Here is a 16,216-nt window from a genome sequence, read left to right on the forward strand (position 1 = left end):
ACCTGCAATTTAGATCAGGAATAGTGTCCAGGTTCACTGTGGGCTATTGTCCAGGCAGAGCTTATGTGGACAGTACAGAACAGTGGGCACAGTGCAGCTGATGAGTACACAGTGCAAATGGAATGGGTGACAGGAAAAACAGGGAGACAGTGTCGAAACCATCTCTCTTTCTCTCCCTCAATCTCCATCACTAACTGCCGCCCTCAACTCTCTCTCTCTCTCTCTCTCACACACACACACGCACACATGCACACTCATACTCACTCACACTCACTCACACTCTCTCACACACACACTCACACATACACGCACACACTCTCTCTCTCTCAGACACACACACACAGTCTCTCTATCTCTCTCTCTCTCTCACACAAACACACACACACACACACACACACACACACACACACACACACACACACACACACAGAGAACATAGAACATCACAGCACAGTACAGGCCCTTCGGCCCTCGATGTTGTGCCGACCTGTCATACCGATCTCAAGCCCATCTAACCTACACTGTTCCATGTACGTCCATATGCTTATCCAATGACGACTTCAATGTACTTAAAGTTGGCGAATCTACTACCGTTGCAGGCAAAGCATTCCATTCCCTTACTACTCTCTGAGTAAAGAAACCACCTCTGACATCTGTCCTATATCTTTCACCCCTCAATTTAAAGCTATGCCCCCTCGTGTTCGCCATCACCATCCTAGGAAAAAGGCTCTCCCTATCCACCCTAACTAACCCTCTGATTATTTTATATGTTTCAATTAAGCCACCTCTCAACCTTCTTCTCTCTAATGAAAACAGCCTCAAGTCCCTCAGCCTTTCCTCGTAATACCTTCCCTCCATACCAGGCAACATCCTAGTAAATCTCCTCTGCACCCTTTCCAAAGCTTCCACATCCTTCTTGTAATGCGGTGACCAGAACTGTACACAATACTCCGAGTGCGGCCGCACCAGCGTTTGGTCCAGCTTCACCATAACCTCTTGGTTCCGGGACTCGATCCCTCTATTAATAAAAGCTAAAACACTGTGTGCCTTCTTAACAGCCCTGTCAACCTGGGTGGCAACTTTCAAGGATCTGTGTACATGGACACCGAGATCTCTCTGCTCATCTGCAGTACTAAGAATCTTACCATTAGCCCTGTACTTTGCCTTCTGGTTACTCCTACCAAAGTGCATCACCTCACACTTGTCTGCATTAAACTCCATTTGCCACCTCTCAGCCCAGCTCTGCAGCTTATCTATGTCTCTCTGCAACCTACAGCATCCTTCATCACTGTCCACAACTCCACCGACCTTAGTGTCATCTGCAAATTTACTAACCCACCCTTCTACGCCCTCATCCAGGTCATTTATAAAAATGACAAACAGCAGTGGACCCAACACCGACCCTTGCGGTACACCACTAGTAACTGGACTCCAGGATGAACGTTTCCCACCAGCCACCATCCTCTGTCTTCTTTCAGCAAGCCAATTTCTGATCCAAGCTGCTATATCTCCCACAATTCCATTCCTCCGCATTTTATACAATAGCCTATTGTGGGGAACCTTATCGAACACCTTGCTGAAATCCATATACACCACATCAACCAATTTACTCTCATCTACCTGTGTGGTCACCTTCTCAAAGAACTCAATACGGTTTGTGAGGCACGACCTTCCCTTCACAAAACCGTGCTGACTATCCCTAATCAAATTATTCTTTTCTAGATGATTATAAATCCTGTCCCTTATAACCTTTTCCAACACTTTACCAACATTCTACATAGCTATGGAGAAGGAGAGGATTAGGCAGAATGGGAGGATATTTAATTGGGGAAGAGGAAACTATGATGCGATTAGACACGAGTTAGGAAGCATGGACTGGGAGCAGTTGTTCCATGGTAAGGGAACTATAGACATGTGGAGATGGTTTAAGGAACAGTTGTTGGGAGTGATGAGTAAATATGTCCCTCTGAGACAGGCAAGACGGGGTAAGATAAAGGAACCTTGGATGACGAGAGCGGTGGAGCTTCTAGTGAAAAGGAAGAAGGTAGCTTACATAAGGTGGAGGAAGCTAGGGTCAAGTTCAGCTAGAGAGGATTACATGCAGGCAAGGAAGGAGCTCAAAAATGGTCTGAGGAGAGCCAGGAGGGGGCACGAGAAAGGCTTGGCAGAAGGAATCCGGGAAAACACAAAGGCATTTTACACTTACGTGAGGAATAAGAGAATGGTCAAAGAAAGAGTAGGGCCGATCAGGGATAGCATAGGGAACTTGTGTGTGGAGCCTGAGGAGGTAGGGGAAGCCCTAAATGAGTTTTTTGCTTCTGTCTTTACGAAAGAAACGACCTGTGTAGTGAATGAAACCTATGAAGAGCAGGTGTGCATGCTGGAATGGATAGAGATAGAGGAAGCTGATGTACTGAAAATTTTGTCAAACATTAAGATTGACAAGTCGCCAGGCCCGGATCAGATTTGTCCTCGGCTGCTTTGGGAAGCGAGAAATGCAATTGCTTCGCCACTTGCGAAGATCTTTGCATCCTCGCTCTCCACTGGAGTCGTACCTGAGGACTGGAGAGAGGCAAATGTAATTCCTCTCTTCAAGAAAGGAAATAGGGAAATCCCCGGCAATTATAGACCGGTAAGTCTCACGTCTGTCGTCTGCAAGGTGTTAGAAAGGATTCTGAGGGATAAGATTTATGACCATCTGGAAGAGCATGGCTTGATCAAATACAGTCAACACGGCTTTGTGAGGGGTAGGTCATGCCTTACAAACCTTATCGAGTTTTTTGAGGATGTGACTAGTAAGGTTGATGAGGGTCAAGCTGTGGATGTGGTGTATATGGACTTCAGTAAGGCATTTGATAAGGTTCCCCATGGAAGGCTCATTCAGAAGGTCAGGAGGAATGGGATACAGGGGAACTTAGCTGCTTGGATACAGAATTGGCTGGCCAACAGAAGACAGCGAGTGGTAGTAGAAGGAAAATATTCTGCCTGGAAGTCAGTGGTGAGTGGGGTTCCACAGGGCTCTGTCCTTGGGCCTCTACTGTTTGTAATTTTTATTAATGACTTGGACGAGGGAATTGAAGGATGGGTCAGCAAGTTTGCAGACGACACAAAGGTCGGAGGTGTCGTTGACAGTGTAGAGGGCTGTTGTAGGCTGCAGCGGGACATTGACAGGATGCAGAGATGGGCTGAGAGGTGGCAGATGGAGTTCAACCTGGATAAATGCGAGGTGATGCATTTTGGAAGGTCGAATTTGAAAGCTGAGTACAGGATTAAGGATAGGATTCTTGGCAGCGTGGAGGAACAGAGGGATCTTGGTGTGCAGATACATAGATCCCTTAAAATGGCCACCCAAGTGGACAGGGTTGTTAAGAAAGCATATGGTGTTTTGGCTTTCAATAACAGGGGGATTGAGTTTAAGAGTCGTGAGATCTTGTTGCAGCTCTATAAAACTTTGGTTAGACCGCACTTGGAATACTGCGTCCAGTTCTGGGCGCCCTATTATAGGAAAGATGTGGATGCTTTGGAGAGGGTTCAGAGGAGGTTTACCAGGATGCTGCCTGGACTGGAGGGCTTATCTTATGAAGAGAGGTTGACTGAGCTCGGTCTCTTTTCATTGGAGAAAAGGAGGAGGAGAGGGGACCTAATTGAGGTATACAAGATAATGAGAGGCATAGATAGAGTCGATAGCCAGAGACTATTTCCCAGGGCAGAAATGGCTAGCACGAGGGGTCATAGTTTTAAGCTGGTTGGTGGAAAGTATAGAGGGGATGTCAGAGGCAGGTTCTTTACGCAGAGAGTTGTGAGAGCATGGAATGCGTTGCCAGCAGCAGTTGTGGAAGCAAGGTCATTGGGGTCATTTAAGAGACTGCTGGACATGCATATGGTCACAGAAATTTGAGGGTGCATCCATGAGGATCAATGGTCGGCACAACATTGTGGGCTGAAGGGCCTGTTCTGTGCTGTACTGTTCTATGTTCTATGTTCTATGTTCTAACTGAGGTAAGGCTCACTGGTCTATAATTACCAGGGTTGTCTCTACTCCCCTTCTTGAACAGGGGAACCACATTTGCTATCCTCCAGTCATCTGGCACTATTCCTGTAGACAATGACGAGTTAAAGATCAATGCCAAAGGCTCGGCAGTCTCCTCCCTGGCTTCCCAGAGGATCCTAGGATAAATCCCATCCGGCCCAGGCGATTTACCTATTTTCACACTCTGAAGGATTTCTAATACCTCTTCCTTGTGAACCTCAATCCCACCTAGTCTAGTAGCCTGTATCTCAGTATTCTCCTCGACAACATTGTCGTTTTCTAGAGTGAATACTGTTGAAAAATATTCATTTAGCGCTTCCCCTATCTCTTCTGACTCCACACCCAACTTCCCACTACTATCCTTGATTGGACCTAATCTTACTTTCGTCATTCTTTTATTCCATATATCCCTATAGAAAGCCTTAGGGTTTATCCTGATCCCATCCGCCAACAACACGCGCATACGCGCGCGCGCGCGCACACACACACACACACACACACACACAGTCTCTCTCTCTCTCTCACACACACACACACACACACACACACACACACTCTCTGTCTCTCTCTCTCTCTCTCTCACAGACACACACACACACACACACACACACACACACACACACACACACAGACACGCACACCAGATTTTTCCATTTTGCAAACTCCTAGAGGAGCTGGTGTCTCGGTGAGAGATAAGTCTGTAGAAACAAGAGTGACTCGCTGCCTGACTGGAGGGGAAAGCAGAATGGGAGAGCACAGTGATAGTGCGTGCTATTGTCGGGGGAACAGATGGACATTTCTATAATTGTATACGTGACTACAGGATGGTGTGATGCCTCCCTGGTGCCAGGGTCAGAGATGCCACTGAACAGCTGCAGGGCGTTCTGAAGGGGAAGCTGAACAGTCTCAAGTCATAGTCCATGTCAGTACCAGTGTCATAGCACAGGGAAAACAGTCTCAAGATATGGGATAGACCATTTAGGACTGAGATGAGGAAACATTCCTTCATTCAGAGGGTAGTGAACTTGTGGAATTCCCTGTTACAGAAAGCTGTGGAGGCCAAGTCAGAATATATTCAAGAAAGAGATTGATAAATTCTTAGATTTTAAAGGCATCAGGTGGTATGAGAAGAAAGTGGAAATATTGATATTGGAGATCAACCACGATTGTACTGAATGACAGAGCAGGCTCAAATGGGCTGAATGGCGAATTCTTGCTTTCTAGTTTCCCTCACCACCTGCCTCAGACCCAGTCGAGCAGCGATGTCCTTTAGGACCCGACCAGCTCGATCAGTAGTAATGCTGCTGAGCCACTCTTGGTGGTGGACATTGAAATCCCCCACCCAGAGTACATTTTGTACCCTTGCCATCCTCAGTGCTCCCTCTCAGTGTTATTCAACAATGAGGAGAGACTGAATCATCAGCTGAGGGAGGGCGGTACGTGGTAATCAGCAGGAGGTTTCCTTGCCCATGTTTAACCTGAAGCCATGAGTCTTCATGGGATCCAGAGTCAATGTTGAGGACTCCCAGAGCAACTCCATCCCGACTGTATTTAGAATACTGTGTCCAATTTTGGGCCCCACACCTCAGGAAGGACATACTAGCCCTGGAGCCTGACGAGCAGAGATTCACATGGATGATCCCTGGAATGGTAGGTTTAACGTAGGATGAATGGCTAAGGATCCTGAGATTGTACTCATTAGAGTTTAGAAGGTTGAGGGGAGATCTAATAGAAACTTACAAGATAATGTATGGCTTAGAAAGGGTGGACGCTGGGAAGTTGTTTCCATTAGGCAGGGAGACTAGGACCCGTGGGCACAGCCTTAAAATTAGAGGGGGTAAATTTAAAACGGAAATGAGACGACATTTCTTCAGCCAGAGAGTGGTGCGCTTGTGGAATTCATTGCCATGGAGTGCAGTGGAGGCCGGGATGTTGGATGCCTTCAAGGCAGAGATCGACAAATTCTTGATCTCACAAGGAATCAAGGGTTACGGGGAGAGTGCAGGGAAGTGGAGGTGAAATGCCCATCAGCCATGATTTAAATGGCGGAGTGGATTTGATGGGCCGAATGGCCTTACTTCCACTCCTATGTCTTATGGTCTTTAGGTCTGTCCTGCCGTTGGGACAGGACATATTCTGGGGCGGCGATGATGGTGTCTGGGACACTGTCTGTAAGGTACGATTCTGTGAGTATGACTGTGTCAGGCTGTTGCTTGACTAGTCTGTGAGACAGCTCTCCTGATGTTGGCACCAACCCCCAGATGTTAGTGAGGAGGACTCTGCAGGGTCGACAGGGCTGTTTCTGTCATTGTCTTTTCCAGTGCCCAGGTCGATACGAAGTGATCTGTCCGGTTTCATTCGTTTGTTGGGACTTTGTAGTGATTGGTGCAACTGAGTGGCTTGCTCAGCCATTTTACAGGGCATCTGTGAGTCAACCACATTGCAACAGGCAGTTGTTGGGTGTTCACTTGGAGCCCCTCTGTTCCTGGTTGACGAGTAGTTAATGAGTGTTGATGGTAGCACCGCCCCCCCGCCCCCCACTCCCCGCCCCCGCCCCGTGCCTGGTTGACCGGGAGTTAGTGAGTGTTTATTCACAGTGCTGGTTCACATTGTGATTGACTAGCTGGCTGTTGTATTTCCGTCCTTGACTCTCTGTCCAATTGCTGACTGGAGTTTTTCAGTCAGACTGTGATTCACAACATCAGAATTTCACATTAATCCGATACCAGGAGCTTCAATGGAGCGGGGGATGGGAGTTGAGAGATCTGGACGGAGTGAAGCCCTAATACTATCGCTCTTATCTCTCCCATTCTGTCACTGTCTCTTTCTATCCGCTCCTGCCGCTCTATCACTCGGTCACTGCTTCCCTCTCTCTCCCTCTCCCCATATTTTTCCCTGGCTCTCTCTTTGTTTCTCTCTCTCCCTCTGTCATACACAGATCTGAATTAGAACCAGTAGAAGGCCATTCAGTCCTTCAAGCCTACTCCACCATTTAACAAGATCATGTCTGATCTGTCAGTAACCTCAAATCCGCGTTCCCTTGACAATCTTTCACCTCTTTGTTTAGCAAGAATCTACCTCCAGCCTTAAACATATTCAACGACCCTCCTCCATCACATCCTGAGGCAGAGATTGCAAAGTGACGCAACACTCTGAGAGAAAACATTCTGGATAAGCATATGGATGTACATGGAATAGTGTAGGTTAGATGGGCTTGAGATCGGTATGACAGGTCGGCACAACATCGAGGCCCGAAGGGCCTGTTCTGTGCTGTAATGTTCTATGTACTATATTCCTCACCTCTGTCCTGAAAAGTTGATCTCTAATTTTAAGATAGAATCCCCCTCATTAGGGAGAGACCTACAACTGGAGACATCCCTTCCTCATCCACTTTGTTAAGGCCATTCAGAATCTGCTGCACTTCAAACAGATCACCCTTCTAAAGTCCTGCGCAAACAAACACAATCCCCCTCTCTGATGAAGAGTCTCGGCCCGAAATGTCAGCTTTTGTGCTCCTGAGATGCTGCTTGGCCTGCTGTGTTCATCCAGCTCCACACTTTGTTATCTCACAATCTGTCTAATGTTCCTCATAACACAACCCCCATCTCTCCCAGGTATCAATCTAGGGGCACTTCCTCTGAACAATCATCTCCAAGGCATTTACATCTTTCCTTAAATAAGGAAACTAAAAGTGCACACAGTGTTGAAGACGTGGTCTCACCAATGCCCTGTAAAACTGGAATATAACATCTTTACTTTTGTGTTCAATTCCTCTTGTGATAAAGGGCAGCATCTCGTTAACCAAGTCAATCATTTGCTGCAGCTGTACACGAACCTTTAGTGGCTCGGACACTGGACCATCTAAAATCCCTCAGCCCCTTGGAATTCCGCTGTTGTTCTCCATTTCTGTAATATTATACTTTCTCATTGTTCCTGCTAACGTGAACAACTCCATATTTCCACACATTATGTGCTCATCTACCAGACTTTTGCTCCCTCAGTGAACCTCTCTGTATCCGTCTAAAAGCTCAGATCTTCTTCACAACACATTTTATGACTTATCTTTGTCACTTGTGATTTTAGCTCCCGTGCCTTTACTCCTCTCATCAAAGTCATTAACTAAATTGTAAAAAGTTGTGACCCCACCACAGACTCTATGGACTCCACTCAGTGCATTTAGACACAATTAGATTAATTCCCCACAGTGTGGAAACAGGCCCTTTGGCCCAACAAGTCCACATCGCCCCTTGGAGCATCCCACCCAGACCCATCCCCCCATAACCCACACACCCCTGAAAACTACGGGTAATTTAGCATGGCCAAACCACCTAGCCTGCACATCTTTGGACTGTTGGAGGAAAGGCACACAGACACAGGGAGAATGTGCAAACTCCACACAGACAGTCACCTGAGGCTGGAATTTAACCTGTGTCCCTGGTGCTGTGAGGCAGCAGGGCTAAACACTGAGCCACCGTGATAGCGTGGGGGGAAGTAGGTGAGGGTATGTGACAGGTGGAGATAAGGTGGGGGTAAGGGGGTGAGGGTATGTGACAGGTGGAGACACAGTGGGGGGGAAGGGGGTGAGGGTATGTGACAGGTGGAGATGGGGTGGGGGAAGGGGGTGAGGGTATGTGACAGGTGGAGACACAGTGGGGGGGAAGGGGGTGAGGGTATGTGACAGGTGGAGATGGGGTGGGGGGGGGCAGGGGGTGAGAGTATGTGACAGGTGGAGACAGGGTGGGGGAAGGGGGTGAGGGTATGTGACGGGTGGAGATAGGGTGGGGGGAGGGGGGTGAGAGTATGTGACAGGTGGAGAAAGAGCTCAAAGAGAAAGAAAAGTTGGATAGACAAAGGAGTGGATAATGATCAGCTGAGGAGAATGAATACCTACTAATGGGTTCTATTAGTGGTTAACAATGGGTGTTGTGTCATAGCAGACCATGCGGTAACAAGGTCTGGTATTTAGGGGTAAGTACATAGGAGAGGCTGCCTCAACCCATAAAATTGGGTTGGCACGGTGGCTCAGTGGCCAGCACTGCCGCCTCACAGCACCTGGAACCTGGGTTCAATTCCACCCTGGGGCGACTGTCTGTGTGGAGTTTGCACATTCTCCCTGTGTCTGTGCCGGTTTCCTTTGGGTGCTCTCATTTCCTTCCACAGTCCAAACATGTGCAGGTTAGATGGGTTGGCCACCCTGAATTGCCCCATCGTGCTTAGGGGTGTGGGTCTGGCTGGGATACTCCAAGGATCGGTGTGGACTTGTTGGGCCAAAGGGACTGTTCCCACACTGTTGGGGTTCTATGATTATATGAAAACTATTGAACTTGATATTGAGTCTGGAGGGCTGCAGAGTCCTGAAATGGAAAATGAGGTGCTCTTCTTCCAGCTTGTGCTGAGTTTCGCTGGACACTGACTGGGGAACAGGGTGATGTGTTAAGGTGGCAGGCAAGTGGATGCTCAGGATCTTTTCTGTGAGCAGAATGTTCTGCAAAGTAGTCAACCAGCCTGCGCTTCGTTTCCCCAGTGTAGAGGAGACCACATTGTGAGCAGCGAATGCAGTAGACTAGATTCTGAGAAGTGCAGGTGAAGTGTTGGTAAACCTGGAAGGTGTGTTTGGGCTGTTGGATACTGAGGAAAGAGGCAGTAAACAGATGGTGTTACATCTTCTGCAGCAGCCATGAATTCCCTTTGACAAAACCGTTCTCTCTCTTTGTGGTGTCTATGTTTCCACCTGTCACTTGTTTTATTCTCTCCATTTCCCCTTCCTTCAGTTTTTCTCTTGCACACTCTGACTTTGTTCCCCCATCTCTCTGCCCTGTCTCTTCATTTCTCCCCCTTCCACATCAATCCTGTCTCACATGCCCTGCCTCACTTACACTCTCTCCCCCTTCCTCAATCACTCTCTCTCTCCCCTTCCTTAGTCACTCTCTCTCCCCCCACTCACCTCCCTCCGCCACTCACCTCCCTCTGCCACTCACCTCCCTCTGCCACTCACCTCCCTCTGCCACTCACCTCCCTCCGCCACTCACCTCTTTCCGCCACTCCTCTCACTCCCCCTCCCTCAGTCACTCTCTCTCTCCCCCCACTCCAGTCACCCCCTCCCTCCTCCCTCAGTCACTCTCTCCTCCCTTCCCCAGTCACTCTCTTCCCCCACATTCCTGTCTCCCCCCTCCCTCAGACACTGTCTCTCCCCCATCTTTCAGTCACTCTCTTTCCCCCTCCCTGAATCACACTCTTCCCCCACATTCCTGTCTCCCCCCTCCCTCAGTCAGTTTCTCCCCCGTCTTTCGGTCACTCTCTTTCCCCCCTCCCTCAGTCACACTCTTCCCCCCCTCTCTCAGTCACTCTCTTCGCCCCCACCTCTCCCCTCCCTCAGTCACTCTCTCTCCCCACCTTCCTCAGTCACTCTCTCCACCCTCCCTCAGTCACTCTCTCTCCCCCCAACTCTTTTGGTCACTCTCACCCCCACCCCCTCAGTCACTCTCTTCCCACCTCCCTCTGTCACTCTCTCCCCACCTCCCTCTGTCACTCTCCCTCCCCCTTCAGTCACTCTCTCACCCCCTCCTTCAGTCACTCTCTCACCCCCACTCCTCTCTCTCCCCACCTTCCTCAGTCACTCCCTCCCCCCCCTCCTTCAGTCACTCTCTCCCCCCCCAATCCTCTCTCCCCCATCCCTCGGTCACTGTCACCCCCCCCACCCGACTCCTCTCTCCCCCCCCTCCCTCCCTCACTCTCTCCCCCCCCTCCCTCCCTCACTCTCTCCCCCCATCCCTCAGTCACTCTCTCTCCCCCCTCCCTCAGTCTCTCTCCCCCACTCCCCGATGATGTGGGAGTGGATTTCAGGCTCTGGGAGGGGATGAATGTCTGATGAAGTGACCGTTTCTCATTGGCTGAGCTGCTGCAGAAAGCTGTGAGGATGCAGGCCAGTGTGAGGAGTGTAGCTGCTGGGAGGAACGGCTGTAGGGCTGGAGCTTCACTCTGAAACCCGCACTCCCATGGACAGCTCCCGCGCCATACAGCAGGAGATCAGCTCCCTCAAAGGTACAGCCTGGAGCACTGCCAGAGGGGGAACATGGGGAGGGGGCAGGTGGGTGTCAGTGTGGGGACAGGAATGTGATGGATGGGCTGCGATGGAAGGGTCTGTGGGGCTGTTCAGGGTGGGGGCAATGTGTGTGGTGAAGGGGTTTGGGGACTGTGCAGGTGAGGGATGTGAGTGTGGGGAGGGGGCTGTGCGCGGGGACAGTGTATGTGGGGATGGTGTGTGCGGACAGCGTGTGTCTGGGGAAGGTGTGTGGGGCATGGGAGGGAGGCTATGAGGGGAGGGTTTGTGTGGGATGCGAGTGTGGGGCAGGGGGCTATGATAATGTGGGGAAGGGGTGTGTGTGTGTTTGTTTAAGTGTGTGTGTGAGAATGTGTATGTGAGAGAGTGCGTGTGAGAGTGTCAGTATGTCTGAGTGTTTGTTTAATTGTGTGTGTGTGAGAGAGGGGGGAGGTATGTGAGATGGTTGTGTGCGAGTGTGAGTGTGTGAGAGTGTAAGTATTTAAGCGTGTGTGTGAGAGAGAAAGGGAGAGGAGGGGGTGTCTGGCCACGTGCAGGTGGTGGGAATCCTGGTGAATGGGTGGTGGGGGGTGGTTGCTGGGGAGGGTGTGGGACAGACTGCTCTGTTCTGGCTCCCTCAGCCACTGCAGTAAATGATGATCTTGCTGCATTTGGCTGCATTTCTCTACACTGCTGCGAGGGGCAGTCCCTGGCTGCAATTGATGCTGCAGATTCCAGGAGGCCCATTAAAACAGGGAGGGGTCGTGAGGCTCAGTTAAGCCCAGAGGCAGGAAGGGAGCCTCCTGAGAGAGCGAGACAGAGAGAGAGAGAGAGAGACAGCACACTCACTGTCTGACATCAGTGTGAGTGCAGAAATTCTCAGCTACTCTCTGATGTTCTAATGTTGCTGGGACAGTAATTCAGCATCTCGGAAACAATCTGAATCTACCGGATTGCAGTCTGTCATGTGTGTCCTGTCCTTGTCTCTCTGCCTCCTCCTGGTTTAAAGCAACTCCAGCACTTCATACTGCAAGGTCAGAATAAACGAGGGCCTAGTTATTGGTGAACCAGGGTAACCAAGGACAGGAGTAGCTGTCTGCAGTGAGGACTGAAGAACCCTACGATCAAATGTGACACCCACTCCAGTTTGCAGTCCCTCCGGTCAGGTTCCAGCCTCAGTAATAGCATTGAAACAGCTCTTACTAAAATCACAAATCCCTCCTCAGGGACTGTCACTGAGATTAACTACTCCTCACCCTCAAGAACATCGAAAGACAATATAAAGTAGGGGGTAGAATTCTAAAGGGGGTGCAGGACCAGGGGAGCTGGGAGTATACGTCACGGATCACTGAAGGTGGCGGGACAGGGGGACAGAGCAGTGAACAAACAGACAGGGCCCTCGGCTTTATTATAGGGGCATAGAGTACGAGAGCCAGGAGGTGATGTTAAACTAGTACAAGATACTTGTTAGACCCTCAACTGGAATATAGTGCACAGTTATGGGAGTCCCATTATAGGAAAGATGTGAATGTGTTGGAGAGAGGGCAGAAAGCAGGAATGGTTCCAGGAATGAGAAACATCAGTCGGGAGGATCGATTGAAGAAGGTGGGATTGTTCTCCCTGGAGAGAAAGCAGCTGAGAGGGAGATCAGAGAGAGGTTTTCAAAATCAGGAGCGGGGCTGGACAGAGCACGCATGGAGAAACTGTTCCAGCTTGTACAAGGATCGAAAACACAAGGAGCATAGACTTGAATAAGTGCAAATGAAGCAAGGCTGATGTGAGAGAAAACGTTCTCACACAGCAAGTAGTTAAGGAATGGGATGCACTGCTTGGGAATGCGCTGGAGACAGGTTCAATGAGGTATTGAAGAGAGACATTTATTATTTGATAAGAAATAGTGTGCAGTGAAATGAGGAAAAGGCAAGAAATTGGCAGTCAGGAACAGAATTGTTGCAGGTATAAATGGGCCGAAAGGCTTCCTCCTGTACCTTAACAACTGTGTGTGTGGAGATTCTTGTCTACAGCTTGGAAAGAAGAGCCACATCATTCTCTTCCACTGACTTGCTATACCAAACAGAACAAGACCATCCAGCCCATCGAGTCCATGCTGGCTCCTTGTAGAGCAGTCTGGTCAGTTCCCCCTCCCTCACTCTCTCCCCATCTGCCTGCAACTTCATTTCCCTCAAATCACTGTCTGTTTCCATTTCCAAAACCTGTCATAGACGGTGTGTCCCCGATCATTCCCACTGGCTGTGTAATACAGGTTTTCCTCACCTTCCTATAAGACATAGGAGCAGAAATTAGGCCATTTAGCCCATTGAGTCTGCTTCATCATTCAATCTTGATCCCCTTGATAATCAAGAACCTAGCTCACTCTTAAATGTACTCACTGACCTGGCCTCCACAGCCTTCTGTGGCAGTGAATTCCATAGATTCACCACTCTCTGGCTGAAGAGGTTTCTCCTTATCTCCGTTCTAAAAGGTCCTCCCTTTACTCTAAGGATGTGTCCTCAGGCCCCAGTCTCTCCTAACAATGGAAGCTTCTTCCCAACATCCACTCTGTCCAGGCCAATCAGTGTTCTGTAAGTTTCAATGAGATACCCCCTCATCCTTCTAAATTCCAATGAGTATAGTCCCAGAGTTCTCAAATGTTCCTCATATGTTAAGCTTTTTATTCTTGGGACCATTCACGTGAACCTCCTCTGAATCTGCTCCACGGCCAGTACATCCTTCCTGGGATCTGAGGCCCAAAACTGCTGATAATACTCCAAATGTGGCCTGACCAGAGCCTTATAGAGGCCTCAGAAGTACATCCCCTACATTTATATTCAAGTCCTCTCGAAATAAATGCCAAAGTTGCATTTGTCTTCCTGATTACTGACTCGCCCTTCAAGTTTACCTTGAGAGAATCCTGGATTAGAACTCTCAAATCTCTTCCCCTGTGTCTCTTGCCCAGAATCTTCAATCTGTGTCTCCCCCAAGTCCTGGAAGCATCAGCTAATGTCGAGACATTGCCTTGTCTGCCTTACCCCAACCAATCAGAATCTCATACACCTCAATCAAACCTCCCTCACTGCCCCCTGCTCCAAGGAGATTCTCCAACCTGACCCAGTAACTGAAGTCTCTCATAGAACTCAGAACAGTATGGCACAGGAACAGGCCCTTCAGCCCACCATGCCTGTGCTAACCATGAAGCCATTCTAGACTAATCCCATCTGCCTGCACATGATCCGTATGCCTCCATTCCCTGCCCGTTCATGTCTCTGTCTAAATGCCTTTAAAATATTGCCATTTTATCTGGTTTTACTACCTTCCCTTGCAGCATGTTCCAGCTACCTACAATCCTCGGTGTAAAAAACCAGCCTTGTGCATCTCCTTTAAACATTCCCCTATCACCTTAAACTTCTGAACTGTAGTATTTGACACTTCCAACCTGGGAAAAAGACTCTGACTATCCACCCCATGCACACCTCTCATAATTTTATGTATTTCTATGAAGTCAGCCATCAGTCTCCAGCGCTCCAGTGAAAACAATCCAAGTTTGTCCTATCTCTCCTTCTCATCCAAGCAACATCCTTGTAAACCTGTTCTGCGACCTTCTCAAAGCCTCCACATCCTTCCTGTAACATGGTGACCACAACTGAACACAATACGCCGAATGTGACCCAACTGAAGTTTTATACAAAATGTGAGGCTGGATGAACACAGCAGGCCAAGCAGCATCTCAGGAGCACAAAAGCTGACGTTTCGGGCCTAGACCCTTCATCAGAGAGGGGGATGGGGGGAGGGAACTGGAATAAATAGGGAGAGAGGGGGAGGCGGACCGAAGATGGAAAGTAAAGAAGATAGGTGGAGAGGGTGTAGGTGGGGAGGTAGGGAGGGGATAGGTCAGTCCAGGGAAGACGGACAGGTCAAGGAGGTGGGATGAGGTTAGTAGGTAGCTGGGGGTGCGGCTTGGGGTGGGAGGAAGGGATGGGTGAGAGGAAGAACCGGTTAGGGAGGCAGAGACAGGTTGGACTGGTTTTGGGATGCAGTGGGTGGGGGGGGAGAGCTGGGCTGGTTGTGTGGTGCAGTGGGGGGAGGGGATGAACTGGGCTGGTTTAGGGATGCAGTAGGGGAATGGGAGATTTTGAAACTGGTGAAGTCCACATTGATACCATATGGCTGCAGGGTTCCCAGGCGGAATATGGGTTGCTGTTCCTGCAACCTTCGGGTGGCATCATTGTGGCAGTGCAGGAGGCCCATGATGGACATGTCATCAAGAGAATGGGAGGGGGAGTGGAAATGGTTTGCGACTGGGAGGTGCAGTTGTTTGTTGCGAACTGAGCGGAGGTGTTCTGCAAAGCGGTCCCCAAGCCTCCGCTTGGTTTCCCCAATGTAGAGGAAGCCGCACCGGGTACAGTGGATGCAGTATACCACATTGGCAGATGTGCAGGTGAACCTCTGCTTAATGTGGAATGTCATCTTGGGGCCTGGGATGGGGGTGAGGGAGGAGGTGTGGGGACAAGTGTAGCATTTCCTGTGGTTGCAGGGGAAGGTGCCGGGTGTGGTGGGGTTGGAGGGCAGTGTGGAGCGAACAAGGGAGTCACGGAGAGAGTGGTCTCTCCGGAAAGCAGACAGGGGAGGGGATGGAAAAATGTCTTGGGTGGTGGGGTCGGATTGTAAATGGCGGAAGTGTCGGAGGATAATGCGTTGTATCCGGAGGTTGGTAGGGTGGTGTGTGAGAACGAGGGGGATCCTCTTGGGGCGGTTGTGGTGGGGGTGGCGTGTGAGGTATGTGTCGCGGGAAATGCGGGAGACGTGGTCAAGGGCGTTCTCGATCACCGTGGGGGGAAAGTTGCGGTCCTTAAAGAACTTGGACATCTGGGATGTGCGGGAGTGCAATGTCTTATCGTGGCAGCAGATGCGGCGGAGGCGGAGGAATTGGGAATAGGGGATGGAATTTTTGCAGGAGGGTGGGTGGGAGGAGGTGTATTCTAGGTAGCTGTGGGAGTCGGTGGGCTTGAAATGGACATCAGTTACAAGCTGGTTGCCTGAGATGGAGACTGAGAGGCCCAGGAAGGTGAGGGATGTGCTGGAGATGGCCCAGGTGAACTGAAGGTTGGGGTGGAAGGTGTTGGTGAAGTGGATGAACTGTTCGAGCTCCT

At 49.8% G+C, this 16,216-nt stretch overlaps 1 protein-coding gene across 7 annotated transcripts in view; it reads left to right on the forward strand.

The window, feature by feature from the left end:
• LOC125463118 (plectin-like) overlaps positions 1–16,216 on the forward strand; it is a 392,251-nt gene that overhangs the window by 119,184 nt on the left and 256,851 nt on the right. For 2 of the 7 annotated variants that reach the window (XM_059640975.1, XM_059640977.1), the window contains exon 1: positions 10,993–11,071. The exons of the other annotated variants lie outside the window; for them this stretch is intronic. In XM_059640975.1, coding sequence (XP_059496958.1) covers positions 11,026–11,071 — 46 coding nt within the window. In that variant the 5' untranslated portion in view covers positions 10,993–11,025. Of the gene's footprint in view, positions 1–10,992; positions 11,072–16,216 lie in introns of those variants that run through there. 7 annotated transcript variants of the gene reach the window in all.

This window comes from Stegostoma tigrinum, chromosome 2 (genome assembly GCF_030684315.1).
Source record: "Stegostoma tigrinum isolate sSteTig4 chromosome 2, sSteTig4.hap1, whole genome shotgun sequence".
Taxonomy (NCBI): Eukaryota; Metazoa; Chordata; class Chondrichthyes; order Orectolobiformes; family Stegostomatidae; genus Stegostoma; species Stegostoma tigrinum.